Source organism: Ochotona princeps, chromosome 14 (genome assembly GCF_030435755.1).
Source record: "Ochotona princeps isolate mOchPri1 chromosome 14, mOchPri1.hap1, whole genome shotgun sequence".
In the NCBI taxonomy this organism is placed as follows: Eukaryota; Metazoa; Chordata; class Mammalia; order Lagomorpha; family Ochotonidae; genus Ochotona; species Ochotona princeps.
In genome coordinates, this window is record NC_080845.1 from 20116941 (window position 1) to 20142561 (window position 25621).

The 25621-nt window shown below is 51.0% G+C and overlaps 1 protein-coding gene across 3 annotated transcripts in view; it reads left to right on the forward strand.

Moving 5' to 3' along the window:
* Nucleotides 1–25621, forward strand: part of PTPN3 (protein tyrosine phosphatase non-receptor type 3) — a 103931-nt gene that overhangs the window by 20069 nt on the left and 58241 nt on the right. For all 3 annotated transcript variants that reach the window (XM_058672304.1, XM_058672302.1, XM_058672303.1), the window contains exons 2-6: nucleotides 9003–9157; nucleotides 18278–18385; nucleotides 18463–18505; nucleotides 21059–21137; nucleotides 25494–25538. In XM_058672304.1, the coding sequence (XP_058528287.1) occupies nucleotides 9020–9157; nucleotides 18278–18385; nucleotides 18463–18505; nucleotides 21059–21137; nucleotides 25494–25538 (413 nt within the window). In that variant the 5' untranslated portion in view covers nucleotides 9003–9019. The remainder of the gene's footprint in view (nucleotides 1–9002; nucleotides 9158–18277; nucleotides 18386–18462; nucleotides 18506–21058; nucleotides 21138–25493; nucleotides 25539–25621) is intronic.

Sequence of the window (25621 nt, forward strand, 5' to 3'; positions counted from 1 at the left end):
TGAAGTTGTAGGAGAAAGAGGAGGGCGCTCCTCTGGGTGTGGTCTGGAAGATGACCCACAGGTGGGTGGAGGCTGCCTGAACAGGTTACGGGATAGGAGGAACAAATGGGCTGGGTTGTTAGCGAAGTGAATGCTCTGCCTGCTTAAGCAGTGAGCTGTTATTAAAGTGACTGTGTGAGCATTTTCTCTCATGTGGGAGGGAATAATTGAAAGTCACATGCTGCATCTTCCACAAATGTTTTTTTTAAACAAATTTTTGATTGCTAACTGGTCGTTATTCCTGAACAGGCTCAAAAAAAAAAAAAAAGATTTAAAAGCTAATTTTTCAGTTTATAGGCTCTTGCTAAATGGATTGTTGACCTTAACACTGAACTAACAACAGGAAAATGCCTCCCTGGGAATAGATGTGCTTTTCTAATTAAGTACCTGTTCAGTAGCAATTGTGTTTATGTTCAGGCCTTTCATAACTCAGTGTATTTACTTTGGTGTTGCTATGAGGTAATGTGTGAACTTTGAAAATTTACAGGAAAGTGGGAAAGGTGATAGAAGGCACCAGGTCGTGAAGAACATGAATAGGTTCCGTATGCCAGGTGTGGGTACATTTTGTTATCAGCTACACACAGTTTAAGAAAGTGAGACTGCGTACATGAAGTGCTTCCCAAGACATACAGATGTTACGTCAGTGAAGACCCAAACCACTCCTTTGTAATGCATTGGACTGGATCTGCTTGGGAACACATGTGGAGCGTTAGGGCCTCACGCAGACGCATGTGTTCAGTTTTTCCACAGAAAATGTGAGTTGATGTGGGGAGGGGTGTGCGTTTGGCGGGATTTCAGGCTTTGTCACCTGGCCGCTGTGTGTTGTTAAGGATTGGGCTGTCTAGATCCTCAGACGGTCGGAGCAAACAAGCCAGGACACCTGCCCCCGAGGTGCCACCAAGAGAACGCACATGCTGTTCCGTTACTGCTGCCTTATGTTTCGACAACAGTGCTAACCCAGCTGTGACGTCCACACTGGACAGTCTGCCACTCACTCCATCAGCAATGTCTCTGACCCAGCGTTGCCACAGTTGTCAGGCTGTAGACACTTAGCCTCACCATGGCAGGTGACTTGTCATCAACCTAACCAAGGCCCCAGCCATGGGCACAGATGGTCAAAGCCACAGTCCCCCTGGAGGTAGTCTGGTTGAGGGGCTTCCAGCATATGGCACTCAGACTTCCTGGGTCACCCCATAAGGCAGGGCAGGTTCTGCATTAAAAATACAGCTACCAAATTCCAGGTGATGTTGGTGGAGGTCCTGGATGAGGAAGAAAACAGCTTACAACATTTAGATCCAGAGGGTAGATTAGCTAAGAGTTTTATCAGTGTGACATTTCTTTCACACCATCTCTGTGCTGGGTCATGAAATATCCTTAATAGCAGTGTAAGACCGTGATGTCTGCGTAAGTGGTGCAGAGAAAAGCATGGTGTGTGTGTGCACACATGTGTACATGTGTGTGCATGTTTGCACACAGGAATGGGAGGCAGAATGTGGCTGTCTTCACCAGTTGTCTCCAGGTCAAGAAAGGGTATACAGGAGTTTCTGTTTTGCTTGCCACTTTTCTGTAAATTCTAAAAAAAAAACCTTTTTTTTTTCCTTTTAAGTTTTAAGATGCGGTTTCTTAAGAAATTGCACAAAACAGATGCATCTTTTCATTGTTGCTTCTTAAAGAAAATGAGTTGACTGAGAACGGGACTGTGGGTGGCTTTCTAAGGTGCGTGTTCTGAATCCTTACGGATAATCCCCCCCAGCTCTCTGCGGTGGCGTCTTAGAGGCCAGCTTGGTGCATATGTTATTTAAGCCATTATCAAAAGAAGTCTCATCATGGTCACTTGTAGTCACCTTATCATCATGCATGCCTCCCTAGGATTCGAGCTCAGCCTCATCAGCGCTTACTACGTGATGGGTCAGTTCCCACCGCAGTGGTTGCGAGTTGTGCCTTAGTTGTTGATACCTCTCTCAGGTAGAGGCACGGTCTAGAAGCTGGCTCACGTGAGCCTCGGACAGGTTGTGTCTGCTGAGGGATGCGTGGTGAAGTTGTGAGTGAGCGAGGGCTGTCCCCTCCCTTCCTGAACTTGACAGCATTTAACACAACCCACCTTCTGAGTGTGCAGTGAAAAGAAGGGAAGGACATACCCGTACATTTCTAGCAGCTAAAGAAGCAGAGCAGTTTTCTCAGCCATGGAGAGCATTGATATTTGATGAGAAACGCATTTAAAAGGAAGAGCCTCTCCCGTATCCCTCTCCAGCTGATCAGTCAGACATAGGGGCTCATGCATGGGATGGGAGGAATAGAGTTAGGGAAGGAGGAAGCAAGAGCATTCCTGACATCCTGGGGAAGAGGAGTTAGGAAAGGGTAATTGGGCTGCAGAGGCCTTCTGTGTCGTGAGGATCCATGCCTGAAAAGGTCCAGAGCTACTGTTAGGCCGCACAAAGATGCGGAGCTGGGAGGTGAAGTTTCTTCCTCTGTTGCCACTAGGTGGCGGTGTTAGCCTAGGTCTGCCGGGGTGTGATTCTGCTAGTTCCTGCTAGCCAGCCCCATGGTGGGTGCTTATGAATCAGGGCTGCTTTTTCCTCCTCCTCCTTTTTTAAAGCGGAAACTTGTTTTTTTGAGTTCGAGGTCTGAGTTCCTGATTTTTTTTAAAGGTCTGTGATGTAACTTGTACTTGCTTTTCAAGCAATCACAGTGAGTAGGATTTGCTTCCTGCCATGCACCTGTTCACTCCTCTGCCTTGGCTCTGTCCGTGGCTCACTGCCTTGTGACAGAATAAGGCTGCCCGGCCAGCAGGCACACCTTACCTTTCCCGGCTCTGGCCGTGGGGGAGCTTCTGCTGTCACTGAGTTGCAGGGCACCTCAGAGCCATGCCACCTCTCTAACAGCAGCTGTCTTTCAACTCTGGCAGGCAGCTGTCTGTTAAAATACGTGCAGTTTTAAAAAGTGGAACATCAGCACATCTGTAAGACACTTTAAACAAGGATCGCCCTGCAATATCTGGATGCTGAAGGCCATAGACGGGAACATGATGGAAGTCCCTGGTCCACTTCCCATCTTGGGCACCTGACATATGTGCTGGCAGCCCTGATGCTCTCCTGCAAAGTGCAAAGCATGCAGAGTGTGACGCTGCCCTTTTCCCAGAATATGTATTTCCAAGGGGAAGTCTTTAGTTTCAAAAAGGCTATATTCACAGTACAACCTCCACTGAGCGTGGTAAAGCTGTAACCGCTTGTTTATTTTCTTTTCTTGTTTTTAATGATGCAGAAAACAGACTTGTTTTTCATGTTGTGAAAAGCACCTGCTATGGTCATCATCCTTGCAGCAGGAAGTGCCAGCCTGTTGCCGTTGGGGCTGTGGCTCTTTGTAGAATGAAGAGACTTCAGAGGAAGACGAAGAAAGTTCCCTGATGGACTGCTTGGCGCAGGAGGCGGGGCAATTAGTGAGCCTCCCTCTGCCTGAGAGCCTGAAGATCAGATTTCAAGGCTAAGTGGGCCTGGCTCAGTGAGGTGACTGCTCAGCAGGAGACTTCGCCTACCCTGGCTGGCCTTGGGAACAGAGGTCAGAGGCAGGCTCAGTGCCCATTGATGCCCTGGTCAGGAGCGTCCACACCTGAGTCCCACAGTCTCAGGTGGCTGGGCAGAGGGCAAAGCCAGTTGCTAGTCTCCTTGGCTTCTGACTGGGTTGGGAGTGGAAGTGGGGTGGAGTGGGGGGTGGCTTCATCAACCAAGGTTCATGTCATCAATCCATCCCTCTCCCTTACCCCCTCCAAGGGCCCAGGCCCAGACTGGCCCATGAAGGGCAGTTTGGAAGTGTGTGCCCACCATCAGAATGTTTGCTGACTTAACTGTCCCACCGTAAATGCTGTTGCCAGTCCCGCTTGCCGTTGTTTTCCAGCCGTGATCAGTGTGTGGTTGTGTGGGTTTGAGCTGCTCTTCGGAACACCACCCACCTCTCGCTTGGTGTTGGGGGTCCCAGCAGGGAATGTGGTCAGGTTCCCAGGAACCTTGTTCCAAGTGCAGCCGCTGCCAGCACTCCGGGGTCAGGACTGGGGAGCTGCGTGTCCGCTGTTCCAGCTCGGGATGGCTTGGCCCTTCCTGTGAAGCTTTCCCAAGGGGAATGCTCTGTGGGACACACTGCAGGACACCCGACCCCCTGAACTCCCATGGGGCCAGGGATTGGGCTATGTAGGACCTCCCAGGCGCTCCCGTGGGCTCCACCCACCAGCACCGTACATGGATTGGTTCTATTGTATCTGTAAATAAAGCAATTCACCTGAGAGTCTACAACAAAAATTTCTTGGAAACAGCAAACCTACTGTTTTGGGCCACACTTGCCATTCTGTGGTAGCTCTCCGTGTTATTCAGAAAGCACGCAGCCCTACATCGATGACATTTCCCTCGGGAAGGGCAGGGTGGAGGTGGGGATGGGTGGCATTTTTCCCGAGGCTCAGTGTGTTGGCTTGCATTGCGGGCACCAGGATTGTGTGTTTGTGTTGGCAACACCCAATGCCTGTCCTTGGGAGAACGCGGGTGTAGCTGGAGTGTCTCCCCTATGGTAAGGAGGATGCACCCCTCCATCCCTCCAGCCTCATCTCAGTGCCACCGCCACCACCTCCTGCACCTCCTTTGTTCCCGGTTCCCCAAGGGCTTGGTCCTCCCACGTCCAGTCGGCCTTGCCCTCCTCCCATCCAGGGCTGAGTCACAACCCCTTGGTCGGATTCCCAGGTCTTTATCTCTGGACCTGCCCTGACATTTACTGCTGCTTTTCCAGACCCGCTCCTCGTTGTGGGAGGGGGAACCCTACCCCAGCATTCCATGTGTCACATGGGAGAGTGAGAGATGCAGATGCTTGGGTCCCGCCCACACATACTGGAATCAGAGTCTGCATTTTAAATATGTTTTGAAAAAGTATTTATTTGGGGCCTGGTGCAGTAGCCTAGTGGCTGAAGTCCTTGCCTTTCACATGCCAGGTTCCCATATGGGTGCTGGTTCTAATCCCAGCAGACCTGCCTTCCCATCCAGCTCCCTGCTTGTGGCCTGGGAAGGCAGTCGAGGACGGCCCAAAGCCTTGGGACCCTGCACCCGCGTGGGAGAACTGGAAGAGCTCCTGGCTTCGAATTGGCTCAGCTCTGGCTGTTGCGACCACTTGGGGAGTGAATCGGCTGACAGCAGATCTTTCCTCTCTGTCTCTCCTCCTCTCTGTATATTTGGCTTTCCAATAAAAATAAATCTTTAAAAAAGTATTTATTTGAGCAGAAGAGCAACGGAGCATGAGAGGCAAGAGGGAAAGAAGGATGTTTCATTCACCGATTCACTCCCCAAATGCTCACAGTAGTCAGAGCTCAGCCAGGCTGAAGCCGGGAGCCTGGGAACTCCATCTGGGCCTTCCATGTGGGCAGCAGGGCCTACCCAGGTCCAGGATACATTAACATGGATCTAGATTGGAAGCAGAGAAGGTAGGTATCGAACTGGCACTCTGATGTGGCTTGTTAGTATTCCAAGCTGCAGCTTAACGAGCTGTGCCACAGTGCCCTCTGGAGTCTGCTACTTAATTATATCCCTAGGTGTTCTGTGTGCCCATGACAGAATGAGAAGTCCTTGCTGCCAGCACCTGCGCTCTGCAGGACTGCCTCTCATCCCACCCTCCACTGCCTGCCCCACCAGCCCCACCAGCCCCACCAGCCCCACCAGCCCAGGCTGGTGTGTCCATCAGCTTTTATGGGATGCAGAACTTGGCATTTCCAAGGCCTTTTCCCCATTCAGTCACTGACTCATGCAAATACTCACCGTTTTCCTCCAGACCTAGGCCTTGCCTGCCCTGTGGAGTTTGTGTCTCGTAGGAGAGGCAGCTGCCACATTCAGTGTGAGGTTATGCGGTGCTAGAGCTTGCATCGCCATCCAGGGCTGAGCAGGACATTCCTGGGAAGCCTTCCCGGAGGAGGCGAGGCTCTGCTGAGCACCCCGGCTGAACAGGAGTTCCTCAAAGAGGAGCACAAAGAACATTGCAAACACAGGGAATACCTTGGGGTAAAGTCCCCGCCTGCAACTCCCACATCCCATTTGGGTTCCGCTTTTGGATCCTGCCTGCTCCACTGCTGAGCTAACTGCCTGCTGATGCCCTGGGCAAGTCCCTGGGCCCCTGCTGCACACTTAGGAGGTGCAGAAGAAGCTCCTGGCTCCTGGCTTTGGCCAGCCCTGGATGTTGCAGCCATGTGGGGAGTGAGCCAGCAGATGAAAGATCTAGCTTTCTGTAACACATTCAAAAATAAGTAATTTTTGTTTTAATTAAAAAAGAAGGCTTTGCTTGAGCAAGGGCCTGGCTCAGGAGGGGATTAGCACCAGGAACTCCTACTTGCTCTCCACTCTGCTGCCAAACCCAGAGAGGTTCATGCCTACATTCCTAGGCTTACTGTGACATGTAGGGGTGTATCTCATGTGCTGGGTCAAGGCCTAGCCCTGTGGCCTCCCCTTCCCCCTGCATAGTCTCTTGGCCAATCCCAACCCCAACCCCATCCTCGTTTGCACAGATCTTCAGTGTCTCCCTTCCCGCCTCCCCTCTCAGCCACCTGTGAGAACTCACTGGGAAAGCCAGTCTCCTTGCGCTCCGTGGTTCAAAGGTCGGATTTTACACTGCACTGTTCCCTTAGTAAATATACTCATCTTTTTTCCTCCTCCTGTTCTTTTTTTTTTAATAATCATATTTGATTTTCTTTCTTTCTTTCTTTTAAATTGGAAAGTCAGATTACAGAGACAAGGAGAGACAGAAAGATTTTCCATCTGCTGGTTCATTCCCCAAGCAGCCACAACGGGCAAAGCTGAGCCGATCTGAAGCCAGGAGCTAAGTGCTTTGTCTGACCCTTCCATTTGGGTGCAGGGTCCCCAAGGTTTTGCTTTCCCAGGCCACAAGCAAGGAGCCGGTATGGAAGTGGAGAAGCCAGGACTCGAACCGGTGTCCATATGGGATCCCAGCACATGCAAGGCGAGGACTTTAGCCTTTAGGCTCCCACCACCTCCACCGGCCCCCGCCTGCCCTTATTATTTTTAGAATGCTTGTTATTAAAATGTAGCACACATGCTAAAGTGTGTGACAGCTCCTGAGTGTAGAGCCGCTGGATTGTCACAGCGATGACACTGCTGACATTAGCACACACTTCAGGAGAGAGCAGGGAGAGACCCCATGCCCCTATCCCACTTCCTGCTCCCAGGCTCAACAACAGTCCTAGCTTCCATCGGTGTCAGCTTGGCCCATGTCTTAGCGGTCTGTGAGTGGCCTCATTTTTAGGAACAGTGAGTTGAAAGAGAACAGGTGGCATTTGTTACGATAATATTTTTGTTGATTAGATAGGTATTAGAAGATGAACTAACCTTTCATTTAAGGGATATAAAATATATTGTCTTGATGTATTATCATTTTAAGTTTTGCCAGGCAAGACTTAACAACATTATGTCAAGAATCTTTCTATCTTTATTTATGTGTTAAGCTGCTTTATAATTTTACTTTGTATGTTGCTTCTATCATTTTTGGTATTTGAGGTATAATAATAAAATATGTTAAAAATAAATAAATAAATAAATAAAAGACCTACTTTTGTAATGAAAGATGATTAAAAAAAAAAAAAGAAAGAGAGCAGGTGGTCTGCCATGCCTGGCTCCTTTCACAGCAGGCAGGGTTGCAGGGCTCCGTCGGTGGTGTTTGCCGCAGGTAACAGCGGTTGCCTTGCTCCACTTGCTGGGTAGCACAACAGGGAGTGACTCCAGCTCAGCAAGTCCCTCCTGCCGCTGGTGGGCACTGAGGCCCCTTCTCTGGTTTGGGACTGTTGGGGAGGTGCTGGAATGAGCCTCCCTTGGGGAGAAGGCACATCTCCCTGCAAGGAACATCCTGGGGATGCGATTGGTGGGCCACAGAAGCCCTGTGTGTTTTCCAGGTAGCCACCCTGGTTCCTGTTTTCAGCCTGTCAGATCCAGTCACCCTGCCTTCTCCCAGGGTTTTATGGGCCTGTAGCTTTGGGGAAGGGGTCTGTGGGCCTGTGCTTTGTGGTTTTCATTTCTCTGACTAGTAATACAGGCAGGAATTTGTTGCATTTTCCTTCCCATTCACTACAGTTTACCTTTCTTTTATGAGTCAAGCACTCAGATTGAAGCACTCATACGTTGTATATGTATGTGTGTGTATTTGTGTGTCAAATACCTTCTCCCACTCTGAGTTGCCTTCCTGTTCTAAATAGCGTCTTTTCATGAGTAGAGGTTGTTCATCTTAATATAGTCCAGTTTATCCATAACCTTTTCATATTTTTTAAAAGGTTTATTTATTGGAAAGTCAGATATACAGAGAGGAAGATGTTCTGTCCATTGATTCTTTCCCCAAGTGGCCGCAGCGGCCAGAACTGAGCTGATCTGGAGCCTGGAGGTTCTTCCAGGTCTTGCTCGCGGGTGTAGGATCCCAAAGCTTTGGGCTGTCCTCGACTGCTTTCCCAGACCACAAACAGGGAGCTGGATGGGAAGTGTGGCCCCTGGAAAACAAACTGATGCCCATATGGGATCCTGGTGCAAGCAAGGCAAGGACTTTAGCCACTAGGCTATCCTGGCAGGCCCCATAACCTTTTCATATTTTAAATTCTGTTTCTGTCATATTTTGTTCTATGAAGCCTGAGGGCTAGAATACATGAATACCCAAAATGTTTCAATGTAACAAGGAGACAGGGCACACAAATGAACAAGCCACATGGTTCTGTGAGCATGTTGCAATCCAGCACCAAATTTTGCTCAGTGCTCTTTACACGTCAGACTTCGGGAGGAGGATGAGGTCCCTGGCCTGTTGGCTGATCCTCATCCCCGAGAGTTCTTTGTTCAGTAGCATGAGGCTCCAAGGCCTTGGCTGTGGCAGTGCTGGGTGGTCTGTGAGGCACATGGGCAGGCAGCGAGGGGCCGGCACATCACAGAGCTGAGGATCTCTGTCTCACACTGCAGGTTACTCAGCGATAGTGATGACCTCCCGGTTACGAGCGTTGGGTGGAAGAATTAACAATATCCGCGCTGCCGAGCTGCCCAAAGAGAAAACGCGATCCGAAGTCACCTGCAGCATCCGCTTCTTAGATGGCTCGGTACAGACCTTCAAAGTTAACGTAAGTTCTCCATGGCACAGTGTTTTACAGGGTTTTTTCCCCCAAAACAATTCATGCTCCGAAGGAATAGTTCTCTCCTCCTGGCCCAACACATGAAAGAAGGAGCTTGAGATCTCTGCTTCTTGCCTGTACTGAGATCCAGTGGGAAAGATCGGAAAACTTGGCTGGTGTTCTTGGCCTTAACCTGTGTGCTGGGAACCATCAGATCCTCAGGGTAGAGGATCCTTGAAGGCCTCATCCACTGGCCAAAGCAGAGCCACACTATGATGATGGGGTCCTGTGTTCACTTTCTCCGGGTCCACTTCATGCTGCGTGTTGAAAAGCAGCCGTGGTTGTTGGGCTCCATGTCATTCCGTGTGCTGTGAGCTGCTTGAGGACAGCCAGCCTAGTTCTCCTGGGCCAGCTGTCACACAGCTGGTAATAATGTGATGTGTAGTGCCTCCTGAGGAGTGAGAGACTGGCAGCCTGATGCATGGCATGCAGTCTTCCTTCTCAGCAATAAGGTGCTTCTGTGTAGTGCCTCCTGCCACCTGCACCACCCAAGGCACCACATAGGCTTATGACCTTGGCTTGTTTCTCCTATCGTCTGGCCAGTCCTCAAGGGATGAAGTCCAGTCCTGGACCTACTACTAGTGTCCAGAAAGTCCAGCATGCAAGGGAAGGTAGAGCATAAAAAGATGAGGGATGGGAGAAAAAACTGTAGGGAGAGCTGAGAAGCCACAGTTTATTTAAAAAATCTGATCCTGTCCACCTGCCCCCTGCCAACCCCAGGCCTTGCTGCGTACTAGAGTACGGTAGGAAACCAGCACAGCATGGCTGCCTCATCTCCCCATCTCCCCATCAGGAGACGAAAACTCAAGTGCACGCTTAGTGTGGCCCTGAACAGTAGCCACAGATATTTCTCAATTTTCTGTCCCCCTTGCGTGGTTACCAGTTGTTCCCCAGATCAGAACCTCAGACTGTATAGCCTGGAGAAGCTTCTGTCCTCAGCAGGGAAATATTCCGGCCAGGGAAGAAATGAGCTGTCTGGTGAGGTGGCTCCACAGTGAAGAGGGGCTGGCTCAGAAACCTGTGACTGTTGCTGAAGCAGACAGGTGGGAGACAGACATCTCCCAGGGCAGGCTTTGCAGGACAGATGGTCTCTGCCTGCACTACCCAGCACTGCAACCCTAGCCACACACAGCAGGCAGTGCATCTGGTAGACCTGAAGGACCCAACTTTGGATTTCATCTCAGTTCATTACAGCGGAAAGAGGCCATGGGTCCTGCTTCAGACCGAGCACTTCCCTTGTCAGAATCTCCCAGCAAGCCTATTAGGACTGAATCTGCTGCGCTACCTGCGTATGGTGTTTTTTTTAAGAGGTTTTTGAAATTTATTTGAAAAGTAGCATCACAAAGAAAGAGAACCTTGCATCTGCTGATTCACTCGCAAAATGGTTGCAACGACCAGCTGAAGTCGGGAGCCTGGAGCTTCTTCCAGGGCTTTCACGTGGCTACAGAGGCCCAAGCACTTGAGCTGCCTTTCATTGCTTTTCTGGACACAGAATAGGAAGCTGGGCCAGAAGGGGGAACAGCCAAGCCTCCAACTGGCACCCATATAGGCTGCCGGCATCACAGGCATAAGCCTAATCAGCTGCCTCACAATGCCGGCCCCCTACCTGGGTGATTTTAAAACATGTTCTCTGAGGCAAGGTCGGGGCCTGGGAATCTGCATTTTAACAGCACCCATGTGGTCTCCATGTGATTGGAGAATCAGTGATTGGAATCATTTGTCAAGGCTGTGCCCAGCACCCTGCAAATGAAGTTGCCACAGTTGTACAGAATCTCATGTTTGATTTCCTCTTTAGTGTATCTTCTGTAGAATGTTGTGAGACGAGACAGGCCTTACAAGGATTACAGCATGCCCTCCGAGAGGCTGTAAACAAACAGCTTAGTGCCTGCATCCTCGGTGCAAGCTTGCTCCTCTGCCTTTTTCCTCCTCCCCAGGAGCCATGAGTATTTGCTAATAGGAGGGTTTTTAAATTTTGTTTTGTTTTTAATTTATTTTTGATGATGTTTACATGGTTGATAGGGTGAAGAGTTGAGGATTTTTTTTTCTTCTTCCTGGGTCTGGGAGAAGTGGGGAGGTAGGGGAGGAAGCTGCACCCAGCCTCCCAACTGCCTCAGTACCTGGGGATGGGTAAAGGCCACCCGGTATCAACCCAGAGTCCCTAGTGTGGAGCATGCTCCAAGGGTTCTGCTCCAGTGGCTTCAATGATTCTGAAATGCTTTTCTTCTCACTGCTCTAAGGATGAGGAAATCCTTTCAAGATCCCTTGGCTGACATAGTCCACCTTAGAGTCTCCATTCACCCACGTATTTGCTGTAAACACCTGGCTGGGTTACTTGACCTATTTATTCTGTCCTCCTTCCATAGTACCATATGTCCTCTGCAGACCCTGGTGGACTGCCATATCCTCCGTGTGAGTCTGAGTATCCATCCACTGCTCCATCTAAGCCACTGAAGAAGCCCAGTTCGGACACACCCACTGTATGAGCAGGACACAAATCCTGTGATCGCCCCATAGTTGGAGTTCTGAGTCCAGTAGTTCAGTTGGGGGGATCACCAAAGAAACCTCATCTGATGTGACCCCAGATCTGTCTTGTGTTTGCTTGTCAGTGTGGGATCCGGCTTAGTCCATCTCCCAAATCAGCCTATGCATACACTGGTAGTTGCAGTTGCTGGGTTTGTTCTATCTCCAGCCCTGTCTCTTACATGAACCAGTGGATGCTGTGGCCCAGACCAACTCTGCCTACTACACACTCAGCTCTCACGTATATTAGCGAGACTGTAGCATAGTTGGAACGACCCCCCAAAACCCCCAACTGGCCCGCCTTGGTTCCTGTTCCTGCCAGTATGTACAACAGACTGGTTCATTCTGTCCCCCATCGAATTCAGCTGTTGTAGACATTAGTGGTGTCAGAGCATAGATCAACTCAATCGGCCCCACTATCCAGCCCATACTCATGGTGGCAGGTGCTACTATCTGCCTAGCTAGGACCACTCCCAGCCCTAGTCCTCATGCTCACCAGTGGGAGTACAGCCCATCAGAGAGGTGCCCACTGTTTCCTTACTGAACTCACTCTGAGTCCTGGAACTTGTACTTTCCAGCTGGTTTTGCAGTCTAATTTGATAGGATTTTCCTCACAGTCCCAGCACTTGCCAGCTGATTCTGTGGTGAGGCCCAACCAGCCTGTCCTTATTCTGGCTCAGACATGCACCAGTGGATAAAGTCAGTCAACCCATCCTAGTTCTTACCTTAACCCAGTTCATATGCAGGCTAACAGTTGTTGTGGCCCTGCTCAACCCCATCTGATCTGTCCCAGCTCTCATGCTCACCAGTGGGAGCAGTGGCTCAGTGGGCTCGCATTACCCCCCATCCCCTGGTGGGTGCCACAGCCTAGTCTAGCATGGCCCACCTTACCTCAGCATTTGCCGGCAAGTGCTGTAGCCTGGCCCAGCCTGGTCTGCCCCTGGTTCTAGCTCATGCTAGTGGGTGCTACAGCCTAGCCCAACCCAGCTAGCCCCCAGTTCCAACCCTAATGTGAACTCATTGGTGTTGCAGCCTGACCCAGCTTGTCCTGTACCCTGTTCTGGTTGTCAGATCTGCCAGTGGGTGTTATAAACTGGCCCATCCTGGTTCCTAGACGTTAGCTACACGTATGCTGCTAGGTACCGTGATCTGGCCTGGGCTGGGCTGCTCCCAGTCCCTTGCATTCACCTGCAGACTGCATCCTGACAAAGCAGTTCCCTAAGCTCCTCTATCAGGTCTCCTCTCCATGGCAGATCTCACACACACTGGTAGGTCCTTGGTCCTGACTTAGTTTACCTCTTGTCCTGGCAGGAACAGCAGCCCTGCCCAACTGGCCCACACCCATTCCAGTTGTTACTCTTGAATGTTACAGCCCAGCCACACCGGGACCATATCTCGGCATAGCTCTCGTGTGGTTCAGTGGAAGCCAAGACCTAGTCCAACCCATTCTACAACCACCCTAGCTCTCACAAGCACCAGGGTGCTAGAGTAAAGCCTGGTCTGGCACACCCCAGACCCCTTCCACACCCATGCCGAGGGGTATTGCAGTCATGTCCAGCCTAGATCACTGCCTGCCATTCCAGTTCTCACACTCACCAGTGGAAACCACCACCCAACTGGGGCGTACCCTTAACTCCTCAACCATGCCTATTCCCAGTCACAGATCTTGTGCTCTAGCTCAGTTTGGTATACTCATCCCCCATCTTGGCATTTGCCATTGGATGCTGCAGCCTGGTCTGTCCCAACCCACTCCCACTCCCAACTCTCACTAGCAGGTGCTGCAGCCTAGCTCTGTCTAGTCTGCTCCCATCCCTGGCTTATGCAAACTGGTCAGTGTGATAGCCTAGCCCGTCGTGACCCGTACTCCAGCCTGGTTCCTGCACATGCCAGTGGGCTAAGGTTGGCCCATCCCTGTCCAGTCCACTCCTGTCCAGAACCAACCCACATATTTGCAGAAAAGTGGAGTCACCTTGCCTGGCCTGGCCTGACCAACACCCATACTCACCAGTGGGAGCAGTGGCCCACCAGGAGAGTTTCCCAAGTTCCCCCACCAGGCTCATTCCCAGACCCTGATCTCACATTTGCCAGTTGGTGCTAGGCCGCTACCCAGCATAATCTGCCCACTCTGTTCCTGCCTTTGAATGAGCTAGTAGATATTGCGGTTTAGCCGGCCCCACACTTCATTCTTGGGTGCATCTGCAGTACTGCAGCCTGGACCAGCCTGACCTGTTCTCATCTCCAGCATCTGTGAGTGTTGGAGGGTTCCATGGTGATGTCTAGCTAAGCCCATCACTATCCCGAGCTCTTAAGCAAAACAGTGTAAGTTGCAGTTCCACGGGGGTGGGCCTACATGTCTCCCACAGAATGTACCCCCAGACCTGGTTCTCTTGTGTGGTGGTCAGTATCATGGCCCAGCGTGACAGTACTCATCACTGGTGGATACTGTGATCTAGCCCTGCCAGGTAGGCCCCCAGCCCTAGCTTTTGTGTGGGCTGGTGTATGGTGATCAGCAGTAATCCATTCTAACAAGTGCAGCTCAGAATTCCCATGTGGGCTGGTGCATCAGTCTAACCCTTAAAGGTCTTCCAGTTTCCCCTCTCTAAACCCTCAGTCTCGCTTATCTTGCAAGTACAGTGGCCTTGATGATAGAAGTGCCTCAGAAGTCATTCCTCACCTGCAATGTACTACCTCAGCAGTCTTCCTTCCCACACATCCTCCTGTCCCTTCCCCTAATCAATCCATGGTCTCTTGAGCCTGGGAGTGCTTGGGTTCCCCAGCCCAGTTATCCCAAGCCCAGTCTTCTGGTGGGGTGATTTGCTGGCCCAGAGCTCTGCCTGCCAACTAAGTGCCAAGCTCCTGGCATATGTGCTAACCCAGGACCCCACTCCTCCACACACCCCAAAACCAGACCTGATCAAAGTTCCCCAAGCCTGGTCCACAAGCACACCAGGCCAGTATGCTATCCTAGGTCTCTCCCCTTTCCTCCCCACTTCCCTCTTAGGATGTGGGAAAATCCCCAGGCTCATGCCACCCACCTGGATGCAAGCCCCCAGGTCCCTGCATGCCCCTACTGGCTCCATCCCCTAGGCCATCCTCAAGCCCACACCCCCAGGCCCCCACAGGCCTGCCGCCCTCCCACACAGGTGTAAAATGGCCACTAATATGAGTTTGTAACCTGAGCACCCACTAGATGCGAGGTTTTATTCTGGATACGAAGACTATGGTAGCAAACAAACCAAGGCCAGATCCTACCCTAGCGGGAGAGTTGAATGGGACACTGGTTTGTAGAGGTGGTCATGGAAGTCTCCACTGACAAATAAAAGAATGGTGTGTGTGGTTATCTGGTGGAAATACATTGCAGAGAGAAGGAGCAGCAGTGCAAAGGCCCTGAGGCAGGAGCCCAAATGGGATGGCTGCAGAGCAGGGTAGAGGGCAGATGCCTGCAGTGGAACAAGCAAAGAAGAGAGTAGCAGATCAGGTCAGAGTGGTAAGAGGTATGTGAGGGTGGAGTGGAGCCAAAGGGCAGACTCCCAGGACTCTGGCTTTTATTCTGTCAGCTGAGGGAAGCTTTGGTTGGTTCAGAAACCTGGCATGATCTGATCCCAGTGTCCCTCTGGCCGCTCAGCCTTGTGGGATGTTGTGGTAGGGAGGACAGGGATGAGGGAACAAGTGATGGTTGGCTAGGGCAGGCACACAGAGGCAGCCAAGAGGAAGCCAAGTCTGGAAACACTTTGTGGGTAAAGCCAGGAGGATCTGCAGGTAGCTGGCATTTGGGATGAGGAAGAAGGAGAGGCCTCCAGGTGATGCCAAGGATTTTACCTGAGCAGCTGGCAAGGTGGAGGTGCAGTGGGTAGAGGCAGAAATAGCCCTGCTGTGGTCCTGTGGGCTGGAGGACCAGCTCGTCTGCTATGTGGGAACATGAAGATGGGCTGTGGTCATCCTACCAAAGTAGGGATGGTGTTTCAAGCCAGGAAGTCAGAAATCACCTGAGGAGGGTATCAATGGGAGGCACAGATCAGGACTAAAGGTTCAGCGTGGGAGAGACAAGGAGCAGGTGCTATGAGACTCCACTGGAGAGGCTGGAGAGGTTGGAGTGTCTGAGTTCCAGAGACTGAGAAACGCAGGTGGCAATAAGAAGAGGAGCCATCAGCTCTGCAGAGGAGTGAGGCCAGCACTTGCCCAGGGTGATCAGTGTGCAGCAGACACCTGTGCGGGGTGACAATCAGCCAAAGCCCCAGAGCAGAGCTGGCCCAGTAGTAGACACACAAGCTCTGGGCAATGGACAGTACTGTTTGTGTCCCGAGCTCCCAGTGGGCTGCTCCATGGCTCACTCACATCGAAGCTGAACTTGAGCAACTTGAAGGCCTGGGTGCAATGGGAGGGTCCCTGTTTGTGCAGGGATGCCTTGCAGGGTCTCATTCCCCTGGAGCAGGGAAGCTGGCTTCACCCTTCTTAGCCCTGGCTGGGCAACTGACCAGGACCTGTAGTAGCCAAGATAATCTGCTGTGAAGCAGGGGCCAGACCAGGAGGCCTGCTCTGATTATATGTGTGTGTGTGTGTGTGTGTGAGCGTGTGTGTGTGTAAGGTATATTTTATTTGGAAGGCAGATTGACAGAATGAGATCTCCCATTTGTGAGTTCATTGCCCCCACATGGCTGCATTGGTCAGAACTGGTCCAAGCCAGGAGCCTTACACATGAGTGGCGGGAACACAATCACTTGGGCCATCTTCATTGCCTTCCCAGGCATATCAGCAGACAGACGGATTGGAAATGCAGCAGCCAGGACTTGAACCCATGTTCCAGTGTGGAATGCCAACATAACCCTCTTCACCACAATGCCCAGCCCAGCAAATGTGTCTTTTCTTATATTTCAGTTCCTTTTGAGAATGAAGCAAATCATGCAGAATAGATGCCTGAATGTTTGGGTTACCCTACACAGAGGAGGGCGGTGGAGCATGGCTGAAGCACACAGGCATTGGCATCGGGCAGCCGTGAGTCAGCTGATGTGAAGCCTGGAGCCTGCCCATGCCTCCGTCTGCTCATCACTGCTAGCTCCGACCCGGACTTTGCAGTGTTGCCACAGAGGTTGGAGGTCAATGAACATGGAAATCTCTCTGAGGCCTTGTAGCTGGTCAGACAGCTGTAGTTGCTAATGTGCTGTAATATCACACATAAATAGTAGCTCCAGCAACAGCTTTTGGGCACACTGAGAAAGTGTCTTATAACTGGGATGTGTCGGGGCTGGGGTTCTGCCTCGGAACTGGTAGGGTGTGAGCCAGGTCGTTCTTGTTGTTTGTCCCGTGATGCGAGTTGCCTGGGATCAAGCAAGCAGCAGGTTCAGGAGCAGTAGCCTGGAAGGTGGGTTTTCAGGGAATGGATGGGCATGTCTGTGGTCCCCATACTTCCTATCATGTCATGCGAGGTTGCCCAGGAGAAGGGAAAGCAGGTGGGTTGCACACATTCTCTAGCTCTCCCAACCCCAGTCACTCTGACCTAGTTTCTAGTACGTTATCTGCTTTCAGGTCTTAGATGGGCAACCTTTGCCTGTTCCAGCACGGTCTATTTCTGATTCTTTTTGTCCTTCAGTTCAATGGCTTGCTTCAAAGGGTTCCTAAGGAGTCTGCCTATGGAAATAGAACTTGCAGTTTCCGAAGCGCTCTATGCTATCCGCCCCACTGGGCTTTTGTTGGCCGCCTGCTCCAAATACCTGCTCTTGGCACATGCACCTGGAGGCCACGATGGGGTGGCACGGTGCTCTGTCATCCTCCTGAACCCAGAGGATGTCCGGCCTGTACTTGCCCCCACGTGAAGCTACCCGTCTGTGTTGTCCCTGATGTATACACTGGGCTTTGATCATTTCATAGCACTTGACACCATGTCGCAGCTGCCAGCCCAGGCAGGATGGGGTCCTGTGTGACAGCTGCGTCCCCGTGTCTGCACTGTGCCTGTGCCGGGTCCTGCGCTGCAGTGAAGTGTGCTATTTGCCCTCGTCAGCTTCTCACTTCAGATCCCCAGAGACAGCAGGGGAACACGGGCCAGCTCCCCTCCTGGGGGGGTTAAGTGGCACTGGAGTATTTTTAGCTGTCCTCCTTCATGCCGTTGGTGGAGAGGTTTCCTCTCCCAGGCACGCGTCCTCGGCCCTGCAGGGTTGGGAACCTCAGACGTGGCTTACAGAGCTGACGGAGACTGACTGCGATTAGCGTTTTTGCTGTGAGTAATCCGCAGAAGTCACAGGGAAGGCTGTGGTCCTGGAACATGTGTTTTCCAACATAGATGTCACTTGAGTCCCAGCTGAGGGAAAGGAAGGCAGCTTCGAGAAGTAAACCCAGAGAAACGCATGCCACCCCAAGTCCATTGCGTGTTCTTTGGCTGAGCCGCGCGTCCCGTCCGTGTGGCGGGACTTCTCGGGGACTGTGCACCAGTGAGGTCCTGCTGCAGGTTTTCAGTCCTTTTTTATGCCAACAACACACGAGGATTCATCACCAGATCCTAATTCATGCTAAAAAATTTTCCCATCCAAGTGTTTTTTTTTTTTTCTTTTTTCTCAGAAACAAGACACTGGCCAGGGCCTGCTGGACATGGTCTACAACCATGTGGGTGTGACCGAGAAGGAGTACTTTGGACTGCAACATGGTGACGACTCAGTGGACTCTATGGTAAGTGATGTCCCTTTCACGCTTGCTGGCCTCCCACATTGGCTGCCCGTAACACCCCATCTCTTCTCACCTGACAGAGATGGCTGGAATCGAGCAAACCCCTCCGGAAGCAGCTCAAAGGTGGGTATGGTTTTGGCATGCCTATATTGCACCATCGGGTGCTCATGTGGCAGGGCCCCTGTCCCTCTGCCAGCTACCATGGTACATACAGCATCTGTTGGCAAAATAGATTCTGGCGGTGGGGACCATGGTAGGGGTGGGGGTGAAAAAGGAGTACTTGTCTGGCTCCTGCATTTAGCAGAGACGCTTCCAGCTCAGCCCTTGGGGTTCCCTCAAAACCCAAGATGGGAAGGGAAGGGAAGGGCAAGCAGGCTGCTCCGAGCCAGAGACCCCACGTGTCTTCTTGCCAGGAAGCAGCAGCGGAAAGGATGAGTATTCCCAGCCCAGTGTGAGAGCCACGGGGAGAAGGAGAGACACACACCCCTTGGGGCCTGCCAGTTCACACACCTTCCCTCCACCTGTGCCCAGCCGCACCATCATTGGTCCCCTTTGAGTGGCCACAGCTGCCTCTGTGGCTTCCCCATCTGTTCCCTCTGCTGGAAATGTGATTCCCACCAGGTCCCTGTGTCTGAACCACCGGGCTGCCCTCCGAGGCTGCTCAGGCCTGTCTGCTGTTCCCCCAGCTGCTGAGGCCCACTGTGCACTTCTCTGACACTTAGGCTTGGCTGCCTCATGGCCCTGAACCCTCTCACCCTCACCTCTGTCTCCCTCAGTTCATCTGGGAACTGGAGGTAAGGACCTGTCACCTGCCTCTCAGCATCCCTCAATGTTCCCCACGCCCGACCCACAGGAGGTGACCAGCGAGTGGCAAAGGGCTGGCAAGGATAGCCATGTATGCGTACATCTTAGTGTCCACACCCCCAGACACATACACACATACAACTGTCCTAGTGCCCAGGTTGAAAGGAGCATCCACAGGTGACTGCGGCTCTTGTCCTGTTGTTGCCCCTCCTTAGGGCCAGGTTCCCAGAGCTGTTATCTCCCAGGAGGTGAGTCCTTAGTAATAAGATGTGCTCTTGAAAGCCACAGTGCCACTTGCACATAAACGCCTGTCTCATCCGAGTTGCAGAAAGGAGTGCCTACAAGGCCTGGCTGGTGATGGGCCTTCCCTTCCTCACCAGCCGGTCAGCGGAGGTGGCCCAAGCTCATGTGAGGTCAGGACACTGGACTGCACCCTGGGTGTCTGTTCCAAGTCAGATTTGCACCCCGCCCTCAAGGAGCTCTCACCAATGTGTGGAGCCAGATGAGAAGAAGAGTGAGTTCTGATGGTACCGCACAATAGGAGGCCTGGGGTGCACAGAGCAGGACAAGAACGATGCAGACCAGGCCTGACCCTTATGGAAGGACAGGCAGTTGAAAGGGCACTTTAAGATGCCAGGAGGACTCTGCTGTTCCTACTGCAGGAGCACAGCCTGCACCCACAGAGTTCAAGGACCCCCCCGTGCTAGGATGCGGACACTGGTACACACACACACACACACACACACACACACACTGGCACACACACATACAGCGTCATTGAACACTCACCAGAGATATAAACAGAAGTACTAAAGAGACAGAACACAGGGTGAAGGGAGAGGACGTGAGTGCAGGTGGCAGGCTGGGGAAGGGTGTGCATTTTCAGAGATCCACGCTGCACACATAGGTAAGACTGGCAAGTAGTTGCCAAGTGTTGGGGTGAGGGGTGAGTGACTGAAATTGAGGTGAAGATCTCTGGGTCTTAGCAATAGAATCTGATCTTTCCCTATTTCCACATCAAAAGAAATGGACTCAAATTCGTGCTTGATCTTGGTGCTTCAAGAGCCACCTTTGGCTGTATTCATTGTGTAATTTTGTAAAAACGGTAATGATTTAGCAGACTCTGCATTAAAAGCAGGGAATATTTTCCAGTATAAAAACGCCATTGACCTGTGACATAACATCATCAGAAACCTCAGGGCTGTCCTTCGGTCCTGTCCCTGTCTGGTGACCCGATTGAAGATAGTTATCTCTAAGCCTGCTGGCTTCTCTGTAAGGTCAGGCTGTCCAGAGAGCAGCCCGGCTGCAGCTAGGGCTTCATATTCAAGAACACGCATTAGGGCTTGGCAGCGTGGCCTGGTGGCTAAGGTCCTCGCCTTGATCCCATATGGCTGCTGGTTCTAGTCCCGGCAGCTCCACTTCCTCTCTGTCTCTCCTCCTCTCAGTACATCTGACTTTGTAATAAAAATAAAATAAATCAAAAAAAAAAAAAAAAGAACACGCATTAAAGAGTCCACACAGTGGAAGTTGCCATCTCAATGTCAACCATTCTTTGTGATCTCTGGATACGCGTTCTTAGACAGGTAACTGAGTGCCTTGTTTAAACACAGCCCTGAGTTTCACTTGTCACAGGAGGTAGACATTCCTCAGCCTACACCGATGTAGTGTAAATAGTTTACTTTCTGTAGACTTGGAGATTTTCAAAACAGTCTGTGAGCTCACGCACTGCCTGTCTGGAATGGGGCCCTTTCCACATTCGATAAAGCTGTGGTGAAATGTGAATAGGCGTCGTTTGTGAGAATAAGCGACTTGCATTTGTTAACCATTTTTTTTTAAAGGAAATTTTAATTTTGTGTTTGGAAAATGTTGTAGGAGGTTTCCCCTGTACTCTGCATTTTCGAGTCAGATTTTTTATACCTGATCCCAACACCTTGCAGCAAGAACAAACCAGGTAATTTTTTAAAAATGTTTTCTATATAGTATATAAAAACAAAGAACGACCGAAAACATAGCCTTCATTTTATAGCTGCTGCTGGGTTGCTATAAGATGATCCAAGCTAAAATGTCACGTATTGCTGTTGTAATTGGGTAACTAGCATCAGTTTCTCCCATTCTGATTTGGTGCAAGTCCGACCTACTCCACCCTCCTTCCAGCTCTGCACACTGCTACCACCCCCTCCCGCCCCCTCTCACCTCCACCCTTCCAATCCTCTTCCATCCCCCCCACCCCACCTCCTGTGTTTCAGCAATGACAAGACCCTGTCTTGAGCATTTTCTCCCAGATTCCCCCGCTGGCAGGAGCTGGGAGGGACACAGGCTGGACCCAGCTTGTCTGCCGGGTGAATCAGGAGGTACAAGAGATGCGAAAAGTAGATAAGGAGGAAGCTGTGGTAGGAATTATTTACCCTTCAGGCCTTGGACTGGGGCCTGGCCTGGGTTTGGTACTCACAGGTGGGCTGTCTGGGTGGGGACTGCATCCTTGTTGCAGTTTGAACACAGACTGTCAGCTTACCTTCCCCTCCCCTGTGGGGATGTTAAACCTTTTTCCTACGGACCCCAAAGGACGGCAGGGAGAGGCCGTGGATGTTTAGGACTTCTGCCTCCTACTGGGTGCTGTTTGTGGCAACAAGAGCATCCTGGTTAGCCCAGCCAGAGTGCTGGCCTATCTTTTTTTTTTTCTAACAGTGATAAGCACGTGATCCCATGTTAACTTTTAGTATGTTTCAAGGCCAAATATTAGTCGTTTGCTCTGTTTTGCCTTCTGTGTGCACCTCTTCCCTTCACAGCAGCAGACACGGGGGCTTGACTGTGTTTACCACCATGGTAAACTTTAACCCAGCTTGAGAGGTGCCCAGCGTGGCTTGGTGTGCTTCATTGGGGAGCCATGCGGGAGCACACACCAGCTCATCCTGTGGTGTTGTTACCTGAGCTCCTGGGCACCTGGGCATCCTGGAGGAGAGTGTGTTGAAAGTGACCCTGCTCAGTGACTGGCCACGTTCTGGGACACTTTAGAAAAATGACACGAAGAGTTAGGAATGTGTCACATCTGGGTGTGTGTATTATAGGTTTTATGTAAGAAATCCTGCGTATAGATTGCATGCATATATGTATATATATATATACACACACACACACACACACATACATATAGTGTATGTATGTGTGTGTGTGTGTGTGTGTGTGTTTGTGCTTTGACCAATGGCATTTTTGAAAGATTGACTTACTTGAATGTCAAAGAAAGAAAGTGTGTGCACTTCCATATGCTGGTTCACTCCCCAAATGGCCACGATGGCAAAAGCTGAGTTACATTGAAGTCAGAAGCCGAGAATTCCATCCATGTCTTCCCCGTGAGCGACAGGGACCCAAGCACTTGAACTATCTACCACTGCTTTACCAAGCACATCAGCAGGAGGCTGGATTGAAAGCAGAGTAGGTGGGACTCCAGCCTATGTTCTGATAAGGGATTCTGGTGTCAAAATCAGAGGTTCAACATGCAATGCCAAGACATCAGTCCCCAGTGAGTTCCTGTTTGTTTGTTTGTTTGTTTGTTAGTAAATGGAGAGCACCCTGGAGATTTTTGTTGTTGTATTTTCTTTAGAATGTCAGTTACCCCTGACATTGAAAGATTCCAAGATGAGCATGGACTGCTTACCTTACTGGCTGTGTCCGATCCCCTCCCGATAGCACTGCAGCTCCAAAACTAAGAGAAGGCGGCCCACTGGCTGTGGGAGGGTTAGTACGGCCACTGAGCCTTCTTACTGTGCGAGGGGCATCTGAGGACGACTCGGAGTGCTGTCTTTGGAGCCACAGAGGGTGGTGTTGGGAAATGCTAGTGGTACATCCAGAGTCAATGGCCCGTGGCAAGGGTTGGTAGGGAGGTGGCAGATTTCGGCTTAAGATGAATAATAGAGTTATATTTGCTCCTGCCTGTGTACCAGATAAAAATGGCTCAGCTCTGTTTCTCCTGAGCTGATGGGTTCAGAGTTGGCCCTCAGTGCTGTCACCTTCTCGCCCTGGTGACGTGGAGCAGAAGGAGGTTGTCTGCTGCCCTTGGGGCACTCAATTAGTGTTGGGGAGCAAGAGCCACGACAGTGCCATACCCCGACTGACCCCTACAGCCAGGACCCGGATGGAGCAATGAATCTTTTTCTTATGCCACTGGGCCAGGCTTCCATCATGTCTATGCGTTTTTCTTTCTTTTCTTTTTGATTCAAATGAAGCATTCTACCTGTGTCCCTGGCTCATGGTATCCTTTTAAGCTGAAGCTTTGTAGCCTTTCCGGAAAGGAATTCTCTTTGAGGAAGTGAGAAAACTTGGCCAAAAAAGAATATTTGAAGCAGTATTTAATGTGTTTTTGCTTTTTAGGGATTGAACTAGATAATTGTTGCTTTTGCTAGAGTTGGTCCCCACACTGTCTGTGGTGAATTAATTTCCCAACCTGGTGGTGGGCTTGGGTTTCTCCTCTGGGCAGTTCATGAAGTCAGCATCTCTGTCGTGAGCCTCTGCACCTGCTGGTTCTGATACCTGTAGATCTTTCCCAACAGAATTTCATATACTGGCAACCTCCGTGAAATTAAAATAAAGCTCCTTCAAGTTTCTTAGGTAAGCCCCTTGCATTCGGGTTGCGTTCCACTACTCCAGTGCCTCTGCTCTGGATGTCATGGCGTGGACTTGGAAACTTGAGCAGCACACTGAGATTCCCGGAAAAGTTGTAGTGCTCAGCAGGGCCCGGCCGTGAACTCTCAAGTTTACCCTGGGATTATCCATAACCCTCTCCCTGCTTCTCTCTTGCATTCTCTCTCTCAGTAGCATTGTAGGAGGAGGGAACACTTAATTCTAGTTGAATGTCAGCATGGATAAACATAGAAACAAACTGGAAAACACTGAGTATGTTCTCCTGGGTGGAACAGAGCAAGATTCCCATTCCAAATAGGCATGAATCAGCAAGAGTGCACGACACCCTCTGTCCGCACTGCACCCTGAGGGGAACCCAGGATGATCACAGCCGGAGCACTCGGCTCCCAGTTGTGACATTGATCCCAGGCTTTTAAAGTCATTAAATGGAGATGAACTCAGTAGCGTAGATTTATATATGTGTACATGCAAATAAGGTGTGAGTGTCTTGGTTAAAATAGGACACGTAGCTGACCCCAGCTGTCTTGTCTGAACTTTGATTTCCTTACCTGGGAAAAACAGAGGTAGTAGTGTGTGAGTGTGTGTGTGTGTGTGTGTGTGCATGCCTTACGGCCAGGTGGCAGGAGCGACGGGGAGTGTTACCAAGCAGGGTGCACACATAGCTGAGACCTGGATAAATCCAGGCTTGTGGTTTTACTCGTAAGCATTCATGGCTCACAGAGCCAGCCCCTTGACCTTTGTAGATCTGGAAGAACTAGAGACCGATCTGTGTAAGTGGCCAGAATTCTCCCTCTGCTGCCCCCAGCGCCTCTGCCCTGTCAAGATTAGGTTTCAAGAGACTTCCCTTTTGTCACATTGGCCAGACTCTGGAATGTTCCTCCTATTTGAACCTGGACTTTACAAAAAAGAGGGGGAGCCAGTGGCCAAACGTCACATGGATGCTTTGTCCCTAAATAGAAAGCTTGGCAGGGCACTTGCTGACCTGTACAGGGTTGTTGCCCGCCTTCTGCCCCCAGCCCCCACTTCCCACCTGACACCAACCTTACCCAGGACAGCTGGCCTGAAAAACAGGCTCTGGGTTCTGAAGCTGGTTCTGCTCATTGAGTGTGAGATACAGCCCGGATGTCCTGGCATCTCCAAGCTCACCAATGCTCTGGATACAGCCAGAAGCTCAGCTGAGTGTCTGTACCGCAGCCACAGAGGGCTCCTGCCAGCCCCTCTTCCTCTGAGTACCCACACACAGAGGGAGTGTAGGTGTGCATGTGCAAGTGCTGGAGGGGAGAGGGGTGGGGGTTCAGAGCTTCTGGGGGCCCTGGTGATGGGCCAGGAAGACCCCAGCTGCAGGTCAGGGTACTCACTGACCATGGCAGCAGCTGACCACTGCCACCCTGGGTACCCTGTTCGTTCCTGCAGCCCTAGGGCAGCCTATTCTGGCTCAGAAGCGGCCCCAGCAGTTGGGACCATGGGCCCCGGCTCAGGTCCTTATTAGTGACCCGGCAGCGTTACAGTGTGACTTAGAGCACCTGAGACCGTAGATCAGAATGTATCCTCATGTGTTTTATTTTTCATGTATAGAGGTCTTGTCCTTGACTCATCAATCTTCCCATGCTTGTTTTTTGTTCTTTGCTTGTTTCAGTTTGAGTGTGAATTAATGAAAACACTTGTTTCATAGGCATCTGTATTTTTTACAACTGAAGATGGATATCTGCGAAGGAAGGTAATAAGAATTTTGCTTTTTCCTTTTCCTGTCCAATTAGCCAGATTCCTGGTCTTAATCTAATGAGCATGCTCCTCTGGCAA